The following is a 13,554-nucleotide window of genomic DNA, read 5'->3' on the forward strand; positions in this document are numbered from 1 at the left end:
CCATCCCTTTACAAACCACCCACTCATCCATCCATCCATCCATCCAACCTCCTACACCTTCAGATACCCACCCATCCATTTATCCACCAATCTATTTATTCACATTCACACACACACACACACACTATTTGGGTAATGGATCATTCTCAGCACTGCAGTGACACTCACATGGTGGTGGTGTGTTAGTGTGTGGTGTGCTGGTATGAGTGGATCAGACACGGCAGCGCTGCTGGAGTTTTTAAATACCGTGTCCACTCACTGTCCACTCTATTAGACACTCCTACCTAGTTGATCCACCTTGTAGATGTAAAGTCAGAGACGATCGCTCATTTATTGCTGCTGTTCGAGTTGGTCATCTTCTAGACCTTCATCAGTGGTCACAGGACGCTGCCCACGGGGCGCTGTTGGCTGGATATTTTTGGTTGGTGGACTATTCTCAGTCCAGCAGTGAAAGTGAGGTGTTTAAAAACTCCATCAGTGCTGCTGTATCTTATCCACTCATACCAGCACAACACACACTAACACACCACCACCATGTCAGTGTCACTGCAGTGCTGAGAATGATCCACCACCCAAGAGAACAGCATAAAAGGGAGCTAACAAAGCATGCAGAGATACATACAGATGGACTACAGTCAGTAATTGTAGAACTACAAATGGCTTCTATATTGTAAGTGGAGCTGATAAAGTGGACAGTGAGTGTAGAAACAAGGAGGTGGTTTTAATGTTATGGCTGATCTGATCTAATATATACAGGGGTTGGACAAAATAACTGAAACACCTGTCATTTTAGTGTGGGAGGTTTCATGGCTAAATTGGACCAGTCTGGTGGCCAATCTTCATTAATTGCACATTGCACCAGTAAGAGCAGAGTGTGAAGGTTCAATTAGCAGGGTAAGAGCACAGTTTTGCTCAAAATATTGCAATGCACACAACATTATGGGTGACATACCAGAGTTCAAAAGAGGACCAATTGTTGGTGCACGTCTTGCTGGCGCATCTGTGACCAAGACAGCAAGTCTTTGTGATGTATCAAGAGCCACGGTATCCAGGGTAATGTCAGCATACCACCAAGAAGGACAAACCACATCCAACAGGATTAACTGTGGACGCAAGAGGAAGCTGTCTGAAAGGGATGTTCGGGTGCTAACCCGGATTGTATCCAAAAAACATAAAACCACGGCTGCCCAAATCACGGCAGAATTAAATGTGCACCTCAACTCTCCTGTTTCCACCAGAACTGTCCGTCGGGAGCTCCACAGGGTCAATATACACGGCCGGGCTGCTATAGCCAAACCTTTGGTCACTCGTGCCAATGCCAAACGTCGGTTTCAATGGTGCAAGGAGCGCAAATCTTGGGCTGTGGACAATGTGAAACATGTATTGTTCTCTGATGAGTCCACCTTTACTGTTTTCCCCACATCCGGGAGAGTTACGGTGTGGAGAAGCCCCAAAGAAGCGTACCACCCAGACTGTTGCATGCCCAGAGTAAAGCATGGGGGTGGATCAGTAATGGTTTGGGCTGCCATATCATGGCATTCCCTTGGCCCAATACTTGTGCTAGATGGGCGCGTCACTGCCAAGGACTACCGAACCATTCTGGAGGACCATGTGCATCCAATGGCGGTGCCGTGTATCAGGATGACAATGCACCAATACACACAGCAAGACTGGTGAAAGATTGGTTTGATGAACATGAAAGTGAAGTTGAACATCTCCCATGGCCTGCACAGTCACCAGATCTAAATATTATTGAGCCACTTTGGGGTGTTTTGGAGAAGCGAGTCAGGAAACGTTTTCCTCCACCAGCATCACGTAGTGACCTGGCCACTATCCTGCAAGAAGAATGGCTTAAAATCCCTCTGACCACTGTGCAGGACTTGTATATGTCATTTCCAAGACGAATTGACGCTGTATTGGCCGCAAAAGGAGGCCCTACACCATACTAATAAATTATTGTGGTCTAAAACCAGGTGTTTCAGTTATTTTGTCCAGCCCCTGTATATATATATACGTATATATACTGTATATATACTGTATATATTTATATATATATATATATATATATATATATATACAGTGTATCACAAAAGTAAGTGCACCCCTCACATTTCTGCAGATATTTAAGTATATCTTTTCATGGGACAACACTGACAAAATGACACTTTGACACAATGAAAAGTAGTCTGTGTGCAGCTTATATAACAGTGTAAATTTATTCTTCCCTCAAAATAACTCAATATACAGCCATTAATGTCTAAACCACCGGCAACAAAAGTGAGTACACCCCTTAGTGAAAGTTCCTGAAGTGTCAATATTTTGTGTGGCCACCATTATTTCCCAGAACTGCCTTAACTCTCTTGGGCATGGAGTTTACCAGAGCTTCACAGGTTGCCACTGGAATGCTTTTCCACTCCTCCATGACGACATCACGGAGCTGGCGGATATTCGAGACTTCTAGCTCCTCCACCTTCCGCTTGAGGATGCCCCAAAGATGTTCTATTGGGTTTAGGTCTGGAGACATGCTTGGCCAGTCCATCACCTTTACCCTCAGCCTCTTCAATAAAGCAGTGGTCGTCTTAGAGGTGTGTTTGGGGTCATTATCATGCTGGAACACTGCCCTGCGACCCAGTTTCCGGAGGGAGGGGATCATGCTCTGCTTCAGTATTTCACAGTACATATTGGAGTTCATGTGTCCCTCAATGAAATGTAACTCCCCAACACCTGCTGCACTCATGCAGCCCCAGACCATGGCATTCCCACCACCATGCTTGACTGTAGGCATGACACACTTATCTTTGTACTCCTCACCTGATTGCCGCCACACATGCTTGAGACCATCTGAACCAAACAAATTAATCTTGGTCTCATCAGACCATAGGACATGGTTCCAGTAATCCATGTCCTTTGTTGACATGTCTTCAGCAAACTGTTTGCGGGCTTTCTTGTGTAGAGACTTCAGAAGAGGCTTCCTTCTGGGGTGACAGCCATGCAGACCAATTTGATGTAGTGTGCAGCTTATGGTCTGAGCACTGACAGGCTGACCCCCCACCTTTTCAATCTCTGCAGCAATGCTGACAGCACTCCTGCGCCTATCTTTCAAAGACAGCAGTTGGATGTGACGCTGAGCACGTGCACTCAGCTTCTTTGGACGACCAAGGCGAGGTCTGTTCTGAGTGGACCCTGCTCTTTTAAAACGCTGGATGATCTTGGCCACTGTGCTGCAGCTCAGTTTCAGGGTGTTGGCAATCTTCTTGTAGCCTTGGAAATCTTCATGTAGCGCAACAATTCGTCTTTTAAGATCCTCAGAGAGTTCTTTGCCATGAGGTGCCATGTTGGAACTTTCAGTGACCAGTATGAGAGAGTGTGAGAGCTGTACTACTAAATTGAACACACCTGCTCCCTATGCACACCTGAGACCTAGTAACACTAACAAATCACATGACATTTTGCAGGGAAAATGACACGCAGTGCTCAATTTGGACATTTAGGGGTGTAGTCTCTTAGGGGTGTACTCACTTTTGTTGCCGGTGGTTTAGACATTAATGGCTGTATATTGAGTTATTTTGAGGGAAGAATAAATTTACACTGTTATATAAGCTGCACACAGACTACTTTTCATTGTGTCAAAGTGTCATTTTGTCAGTGTTGTCCCATGAAAAGATATACTTAAATATCTGCAGAAATGTGAGGGGTGTACTCACTTTTGTGATACACTGTATATATATATTACAGAAGAGAGTGACAGACAAACAAGTAGGTAGATAGGTAAATAGATAGACAGACAGACATTATCACATTATCAGTGTGTGACAAATAGCTGAATCCATTTTTAAAGAGAGGATTAACATAATAATTGGCAATAATAATGGTTATCCCCATAGTTCACCCCCCCTTCCCCACAATACCAAGCACTCTCAAGAGTAAACACCTACTAGTGTTTACTTAAATTATAATAACAAAATTTTTTTTTTTTTGAATTTCCATTTTTTCCACTCGCCCCCCCCTATTTTCTCCCCTAATCTAGTTGTGTCCAATTACCCTGATTGCGTCCTTTATACTGATTCGACCCTTCACCGCTGACTGAGGACGCCTCTCAACTGACATACGCCCCCTCCGGCATGTACAGTCAGTACAGACTGCATTTTTCACTTGCACGAGTTGAGTTCATACACTGACGGGCACTGTGTACGGAGGGCCACACCCCCATCAGCATTATTCCTCAGCCCTGTGAAGGCGCCATAAGTCAGCCAGCAGGGGCCGCAGTCGCACCAGTTATAAGAACCTATGGTCCGACTTTTTTTACCCCTGTGAACAACAGCCAATCATTGTTCATGCAGCCGCCCAGCCCAGTCGGAAAGGCAGAGCTGAGATTCGATACGATGTATTCTAAACCCCAACTCTGGTGTGCTAGCGTACTTTTTACCACTGCGCCACCTGAGCGGCTTTTTTGTATTTTTCCACTACTATAAGTACTGGTAGAAACATTGTTTTCAGGTACCTGGAAGTCAAGCACGGAGAGAATCTCTTTTCGCCACTTGAGGAGAAATGCTGCACAGACGTAGAGATGGAAATGAGAGAAACCTTCCGACTCAGCCTGCAACATAACACAAAACGACACACACACACACGTCTTTACATTATTCAGCTATAATTTTGCTTATCACAATATCACAGTGGAAATTTCATGTTTTTGTGTCTTTCACTTTATCTCCCAATCTAGTCATTACCAATTCCTGATTCTGAATTCACTACAGCTTGCACAAACTCTGATCTGATCAAGGAAAGTCGGATTACCACACGCCCCCTCTGACACCGTCCGATCTGCGAGTGCTTCTTATTACCTGCCAGTGTCAGGTTCCCACACAGAGCCGTATCGTGTATAGAAAGCCATGCTAAGCTTAGGTGGCCAGACCAGTCCCGGAAAGCACATATCACAGCGGCAGTGGGAAGAGACCCTGCCTGACCCTGCCCACCTCAGACACAGACAATCGTCTTTGTGTGGACGCCCGGTCAGGTCGGTGGCTCAGCTGAGATTTAATTTGTGAGTTCGAACACTCTGCAGTGGTGTGCTAGTGAGTCCAACCACTGTGCTACCTAAGAACCCCTCTACTGAAGATTTTAAAGATATTATAAGAAATGAAAATGATGGAGGGAGGAGTACATAGTTTCCCTTTTATTTCCATTTCATCAGGGTCACGAAGTGTCCGGTTCCACCATGGACACTGGGAGAGTAAGGTAGAAATACCCTTTCCCCCTCAGCCATTCATGTCTGTCTTCGACAACCTTTCTAACGATTAAGTGCATGTGTTTGAGCCACATCCATTGCGAACATGTATTTATTTATTTATTAGGATTTTAACGTTATGTTTTACACACTTTGGTTACATTCATTACAGGACAGGTTACTGGTTTAGGACAAGACAGTTACTGGTTACAGCATCATTTCATCAGTTCTAGTTTAATGTCACAGTCATGGACAATTTTGTATCTCCAATTCACCTCACTTGCATGTCTTTGGACTGTGGGCGGAAACCAGAGCTCTCAGAGGAAACCCACACAGACACAGGGGAACATCCACACAGAAAAGACCCGGACCGCTCCAACTAGGAATCGAACCCAGGACCTTCTTGCTGTGAGGCTACCCACTAAGCCACCATGCTACCCTCTAGTGAGTAAAACCGCCTTGCCATATTTTTAGAAATGAAACTAATGGAGGGAGAAGTACTGTACATAGTTTTTTTATTTGATTTCCTTTTTATCAACCGTTATATCCTAGCTGGGGTCGCAGCATGTCCAGTTCCACCATTAAACATTGGGCCTAAGCCAGGAATACCCTGGACAGGTCACCAGTCCATTATAGAGCTTTGTAATGACCAAGTCCGGGTGTTTGAGCCACATCCATTGCTAACATGTGTTAATTTATTTATTAGGATTGGTTACATTCATGGGGCGGCCGGGTCCTTTCTGTGCGGAGTTTGCATGTTCTCCGCGTGTCTGCATGGGTTTCCTCCCACAGTCCAAACACATGCAGTCAGGTTAACTGGAGACACTGAATTGCCCTATAGGTAAATGGGTGGGTGTACGTGTGTCTGTCCTGCGGTGGACTGGCACCCCCGTCCAGGGTGTTACTGCCTTGCGCCCATTGAAAAGCTGGGATAGGCTCCAGCACCATACGCAACCCTAACTGGATAGGCGGTTAGTGTTTAAGAAAGTGAGTGAGTGAGGGTTACATTCATGACAGGACAGGTAGTTACTGATCGCTCATCTATTGCTCCTGTTTGAGTCGGTCATCTTCTAGACCTTCATCAGTGGTCACAGGATGCTGCCCATGGGGCGCTGTTGGCTGGATATCTTTTTGGTTGGTGGAGTATTCTCAGTCCAGCGGTGACAGTGAGGTGTTGAAAAACTCCATCAGCATTGCTGTGTCTTATTCACTCATACCAGCACAAACACACACTAACACACCACCACCATGTCAGTGTCACTGTAGTGCTGAGAATGACCCATCACCCAAATAATGCCTACTCTGGGTGAAACACAGGGTAAAAGGGGGCTAACAAAGCATGCAGAGAAACAGATGGACTACAGTCAGTAATTGTAGAACTACAAAGTGCTTCTATATGGTAAGTGGAGATGATAAAATAGACAATGTGTGTAGAAACAAGGAGGTAGTTTGGCTGACTGGTGTATATTGACATACTATATTACATTAATTTACATGGTTCTGAAATTACATGCCTAGCAAGCTCATGGTCAGATGTCCACCTTCTTTCGTCCATCCAGTGCATCTTGGACTAGTTTTCAGTAACAGACATTGAAAATTAGGAAGCCATTACTATAGCTGAACAAAGGCTTTCTAAATTGTATCTCTCATCGCTTGTGTGTTCTGGGTTCGGCTGAGCACTTCCAGGCACACGAAGGAATGGAAACAGCCATAAATATGGCTATGCTTGTTTTCCTGTTTGTTCTTTGCTTTTTATTTGTTTCTCTTCACACAGTGAGGAAAAATACTGAGAACGAAAAATAATGGGTAAGAAAGTGGGGGGAAACACTGAAAGAAAACTAAGACAGATAGTAAAATATACATGAAATTTCAAAGGAAGAGCAATGTACTCATGACAGGACAGAGAACTACAAAGACAAATGGACAGAAGGACAGTACAGAACAGACATTATCTGCTCAAAGTACTGTTCTGAGTTCTACTGAGTTCAAGTGAGATGGACGTGCTGTGTAATTTAAACCGGACTCTACCACATGCTCCAATTTCCTTTCTACTTCCATTCTTTCCTTTTCTTGGCAGAATTTTTTGTGAGGTACCAATTGATCTTCTTGGAGCAGCTCTGTGAGTTCCAGTCCTAACATATGATCACTGAGGTAAGAAACGACTCAATTCCAGGTCATGCCTCTAACCGTCAGAAAGAACAGGGGGGTAAAATCAGCTTCGCTTAAATCTTTACTTTGAGTAGTGCCTCGCTTCTTTTTTTGACTGTAGGGTTAGTGCACTAACTAAATAAAAATCAAGCACAGTTTGAGGAAAATAAACAGCACGACTGATGCAATAGCCTACAGGTAAAACAGGGAGTATTACAAAAATATCAGCAAACAACAAAGTACAAAAAGTGCAGAGGTGGTTCAGAACTGAATGAAGAGACGAACGGATGGACAGACAGACAGATGTTTTATTGATCCTTATGGTAGCCTAGTGTGTAGAGCTTTGGGCTATCAATCGGTTCAAATTCAGCCTCTGCCAAGCAGCCACTGTTGGGTCCTTGAGCAAGGTCCTTAACCCAGTCTGCTCCAGGAGTGCCATACAATGGCTGACCCTGCGCTCTGATATGTGGAAAAAAGAATTTCATTGTACTGTACACGTGTACACTGATCAAGCATAACATTAAAACCACCTCCTTGTTTCTACACTCACTGTCCATTTTATCAGCTCCACTAACCATATAGAAGCACTTTGTAGCTCTACAATTACTGACTGTAGTCCATCTGTTACTCTGCATGCTTTGTTAGCCCCCTTTCATGCTGTTCTTCAGGACCCCCACTACAGAGCAGGTATTATTTAGGTGGTGGATGATTCTCAGCACTGCAGTGACAATGACATGGTGGTGGTGTGTTAGTGTGTGTTGTGCTGGTATGAGTGGACCAGACACAGCAGCGCTGCTGGAGTTTTTAAATACAGTGTCCACTCACTGTCCACTCTATTAGACACTCCTACCTAGTTGGTCCACCTTGTAGATGTAAAGTCAGAGACGATTGCTCATCTATTGTTGCTGTTTGAGTTGGTCATCTTCTAAACCTATTTTTGGTTGGTGGACTATTCTCAGTCCAGCAGTGACAGTGAGGTGTTTAAAAACTCCATCAGCATTGCTGTGTCTGATCCACTCATACCAGCACAACACACACTAACACACCACCACCATGTCAGTGTCACTGCAGTGTAGAGATTGATCCAACACCCAAGTAATTTCTACTCTGTAGTGGTCCTGTGTGGGTCCTGACCATTGAAGAACAGGATGAAAAGGGGCTAAAAAAGCATGTAGAGAAACAGATGGACTACAGTCAGTAATTGTAGAACTACAAAGTGCTTCTATATAGTAAGTGGAGCTGATAACATGGACAGTGAGTGTAGAAACAAGGAGGTGGTTTTAATGTTATGGTTGATTGGTGTATATGGCAAATAAAATCATTCTTTTTCTTCTATTCAGTAAGTTGCAGGTTTTAATTTCAGCTTAGCAAAACTACAATTGTTGGGCTCTTGAGCAAGACATTTAGCCATCAACATCTTAAATGTACAGTAAAGTCACTTTGGATAAACATTCATGCCGAATAAACAGATAAAACTGTAATTGTTAAATAGGTGCTGTTTACTAAAATGCTATAAAACAACAATTTTGCTATATAGAGAGACCTGCACAAGGCATGTTGAGAGCCACACCCTCATCAATGCATTCTTTCCCCGTCTCTGCGCAGGTGCTATCAATCAGCCAGCAAAGGTCATAATTGCATCAGTTATGAGACAGTCCTTATCTGGCTCCCAATCTGTATGAACAACAGCCAATCATTGTGCATGCAGGCGCCCAGCCCAGGCGGATGGCAGAGCTGAATTTCGAACTGATGAGTTCGAAATGTCAGCTCTGGTGTGCTAGTGCGAGTGCCCATATTTTTTCTAGATTTAGATACTGATTATGTGTATGGATGATGGAGGCGTGATACTATAGTGATACGCGTGGGAGGCGTGATACGCGTGATACGCGTGATACTTATAGCGTCTATATGTATTGTATATAAGCAATGGTGCAACACTATAAAAACACTTTATATTAAGATTAGTGTTTATTTGTATCTTTATATTATAGTGTTATTGTATATTACAGGTGTTTTAAGACTATCATTATCACTTCTATTAATTATTAATTCAATTACTAATAAATTATTAATTAACATAATATACAGTATAATTGTTTATTATTATTTTTTAATGCATTTTCTCCCCATTTTCCTTCCGATTTAGAGCACTCAATTTGTCTTCTGTTGCTGAGAGATACCAGATTGCATCCGAGGCAAGCACGTCGCTGTACACGCCTCTTGCAACACATGCACAGCCCTCCTCTTCTCTCCCCTGCATTCTGCACAGGCGTCTCTTCCGCCAATCAGGGTCCTCACACAGCGTATGAAGACCCACCCACCCACACATAGTCCGGCCCCCTCCCTGCAGATACGGTGGCCAATTAGTATCTGCTGCAGGCACTGCCAATTATGCCCGCCAGATGGCCGAGTTTTGAACCAAGGAGTTCAGAATCTCGCTGTTGGTGTGCTAGCAGAATATCCCGCTGCGATAGTAGTACAATTAATATTGTTACTTCTACTACTTCCAGAACAAGCTTAAAAGATTTTAGTTAAAAAAAACCTGCTGGCATGGCACACATGACCTGTCATGCGAGTGCATTCGAGTGTGTATACCTGGTAGGTGTCCCAAAGGCGAATGGTACAGCGCAGCGGCAGCTCCCTCATCAGCAGGTTGTTCATCCAGCGGAAAGCGAATTGTAGGTACTCTACCTCACACTTCAGAAAGTGCAGGTGCACGTCCTCTGGGTCGGGACAGAAAGAGGACACGTCACACACCATTTCTATGTGAGAAACATTTCCTGAGCAAAACGGCACAGATCACCAGCCTGTAAGTTCTGCTGTACATAATTTTAAAAAGAAAAACCAGCAGCCCACACATTTCTGAATCGCAATTACCGTCAGATTGCGCCCACACCTGTCCTGCTGAATTTAGATTACCGCCTCCCACAAAGTTCTGGGTAATTACATTCGATTGGAGATGAAGAGAGAGGTGGAAAGCAGGAGGCTCGAAGCACTGAGAATAGCAATGTTTAATATATAAAGCATCCATTCAGCAGGGAAAGGAAGAATACGGATGGCATTAAGAGGGAGCCGCTATCGACTGGACCCGTGATGGATTTTGACAGAAAGCTGCGGCAGCTCGGCGAGAGGAGGAGAATAAACGAACGCACATTTATCAGAATGATAATGGACATTTTAAAAGAGCCAAAGCAATAGGGAAAAAGATCTACTTCACTACATCATTTCAAAAAGGACTTGCTATTGAATGTTCCTGATATGTAAATTTTTTTTTTTTTTTTTTTATTACAGGGGAACACAAACCCACAGCTGTGAATTGCATGGGGAAAGCAATAAGACTTGTGAAATCTACTGTAGATTCTTTTTGAAATTCAATATCTAAAATCAGCTAATGCTTTTACTTTGTATTTGAGTTATCGTCTTTCTTGTTTTTACTGTCTCATAATCGAATGATTTATATATACAGTGGGGGAAATAAGTATTTGATCCCCTGCTGATTTTGTAAGTTTACCCCCTTACAAAGACTTGAACAGTCTATAATTTTTATGGAAGGTTTATTTTAACAGAGAGAAACAGAATATCAACAAAAAATCCAGAAAAAAACATTAAATAAAAGTTATAAATTAATTTGTATTTAATTAAGGGAAATAAGTATTTGATCCCTTACCAACCAGCAAGAATTCTGACCCCCACAGACCGGTTATGTGCCCATGAGGCACACAAATTAGTCCTGTCCCTGTATAAAAGACTCCTGTCACAGAATCAGTTTCTTCTGTTCAAATCTCTCGACCACCATGGGCAAGACCAAAGAGCTATCAAAGGACGTCAGGGACAAGATTGTAGACCTGCACAAGGCTGGAATGGGCTACAAGACCATCAGCAAGAAGCTTGGTGAGAAAGAGACCACTGTTGGTGCGATAATTCGAAAATGGAAGAAATACAAGATCACAGTCAATCACCCTCGCTCTGGAGCTCCATGCAAGATCTCACCTGGTGGGGTAAGAATGATTCTGAGAAAGGTGAGGTCAGTCCAGAATTACACGGGAGGAGCTTGTCAATGATCTCAAGGGAGCTGGGAGCAGAGAAATGCTGGATATGACCCCAAGAACACCATCCCCACCGGGCATTTCTCTGCCTCCAAACACGGCGAGTGGAGTTGATGCCAAAGAGCTCAATTTTGGTCTCATCATATCACATTCTCCCAAGCTTTCTCTGAATCATTCAGGTGTTCATTGGCAAACTTCAGACGGGCCTGTACATGAGCCTTCTTGAGCAGAGGGACTTTGCGGGCACTGCAGGATCTCAATCCATTACGGCGAAGTGTGTTACTAATGGTTTTCTTGGTGACTGTGCTCCCAGCTCCCTTGAGATCATTGACAAGCTCCTCCCGTGTAATTCTGGACTGACCTCACCTTTCTCAGAATCATTCTTACCCCACCAGGTGAGATCTTGCATTGAGCTCCAGAGCGAGGGTGATTGACTGTGATCTTGTATTTCTTCCATTTTCGAATTATCGCACCAACAGTGGTCTCTTTCTCACCAAGCTTCTTTCTGATGGTCTTGTAGCCCATTCCAGCCTTGTGCAGGTCTACAATCTTGTCCCTGACGTCCTTTGATAGCTCTTTGGTCTTGCCCATGGTGGTCGAGAGATTTGAACGGAAGAAACTGATTCTGTGACAGGAGTCTTTTATACAGGGACAGGACTAATTTGTGTGCCTCATGGGCACATAACCGGTCTGTGGGGGTCAGAATTCTTGCTGGTTGGTAGGGGATCAAATACTTATTTCCCTTAATTAAATACAAATTAATTTATAACTTTTATTTAATGTTTTTTTCTGGATTTTTTGTTGATATTCTGTCTCTCTCTGTTAAAATAAACCTTCCATAAAAATTATAGACTGTTCAAGTCTTTTTAAGGGGGTAAACTTACAAAATCAGCAGGGGATCAAATACTTATTTCCCCCACTGTATATATATACTCTGATCAGCCATAACATTAAAACCACCTCCTTGTTTCTACACTCACTGTCCATCAGCTCCACTTACCATATAAAAGCACTTTGTAGTTCTACAATTACTGACTGTAGTCCAGTGCTGTTCTTCAATGGTCAGGACCCCCACAGGACCACTAAAGAGCAGGTATTATTTGGGTGTTGGATCATTCTCAGCACTGCAGTGACAATGACATGATGGTGGTGTGTTAGTGTGTGTTGTGCTGGTATGAGTTGATCAGACACAGCAATGCTGATGGAGTCACTGCTGGACTGAGAATAGTCCACCAACCAAAAATATATCCAGCCAACAGCGCCCCGTGGGCAGCGTCCTGTGACCACTGATGAAAGTCTAAAAGATGACCAACTCAAACAGCAACAATAGATGAGCGATCGTCTCTGACTTTACATCTACAGGGTGGACCAACTAGGTAGGAGTGTCTAATAGAGTGGACAGTGAGTGGACACGGTTTTTAAAAACTCCAGCAGCGCTGCTGTGTCTGATCCATTCGTACCAGCACAACACACATTAACACACCACCACCATGTCAGTGTCACTACAGTGCTGATAATCATCCACCTCCTAAATAATACCTGCTCTGTGGGGGTCCTGACCATTGAAGAACAGGGTGAAAGCATGCTAAAAAGTATGTAGAGAAATAGATGAACTACAGTCAGTAATTGTAGAACTACAAAGTGCTTCTATATGGTAAGTGGAGCTGATAAAATGGACAGTGAGTGTAGAAACAAGGAGGTGCTTTTAATGTTATGGCTGATCGGTGTATATAGCCAAAAGTGTGTAGACATCCAAATATAAGCTTATTAACCATCTCATTCTACATGGAATCTATGCAAGTAAAACAGGCTTGAATAAGCCTTGAATACTCTTAAAAAAAGGCTTATTTTTTTATTATTTTCTCCCTTTTTCTCCTGATTTAGTGTAGCCAATTAGTCTTTCGCTGCTGGGGATCCCGACTGCGTTTAAGTAGAGTATATTTGCCTGCTCCACGCCCCCTCTGACACGTGCGCAGTCCCTCAACCTCTACTTTTTTGCCCGTGCCTCAGTGGATTCACACATAAGGGCTCATCCACTTCTGCACAGGCGCCTCGGCCTGCTAACCAAGGTCCTTGCACAGGGTTTGAAGAACCCACCCATTTAGTCCGGTCTTTTCCCTCGCAGCAGACTCT

The 13,554-nt window shown here is 43.6% G+C and overlaps 1 protein-coding gene across 3 annotated transcripts in view; it reads right to left on the minus strand.

Moving 5' to 3' along the window:
- The window catches only part of tbc1d22b (TBC1 domain family, member 22B), a 97,749-nt gene that overhangs the window by 3,239 nt on the left and 80,956 nt on the right, over nucleotides 1-13,554 (minus strand). For 2 of the 3 annotated variants that reach the window (XM_062998510.1, XM_062998509.1), the window contains 2 exons: nucleotides 9,971-10,098; nucleotides 4,502-4,597 (listed from right to left, as the gene is read on the minus strand). In XM_062998510.1, the coding sequence (XP_062854580.1) occupies nucleotides 4,502-4,597; nucleotides 9,971-10,098 (224 nt within the window). Of the gene's footprint in view, nucleotides 1-4,501; nucleotides 4,598-7,713; nucleotides 7,835-9,970; nucleotides 10,099-13,554 lie in introns of those variants that run through there. The other variant, XM_062998511.1, reaches the window with a different exon arrangement.

The sequence above is a fragment of the Trichomycterus rosablanca genome, chromosome 7 (assembly GCF_030014385.1).
Source record: "Trichomycterus rosablanca isolate fTriRos1 chromosome 7, fTriRos1.hap1, whole genome shotgun sequence".
NCBI classification, from domain to species: domain Eukaryota; kingdom Metazoa; phylum Chordata; class Actinopteri; order Siluriformes; family Trichomycteridae; genus Trichomycterus; species Trichomycterus rosablanca.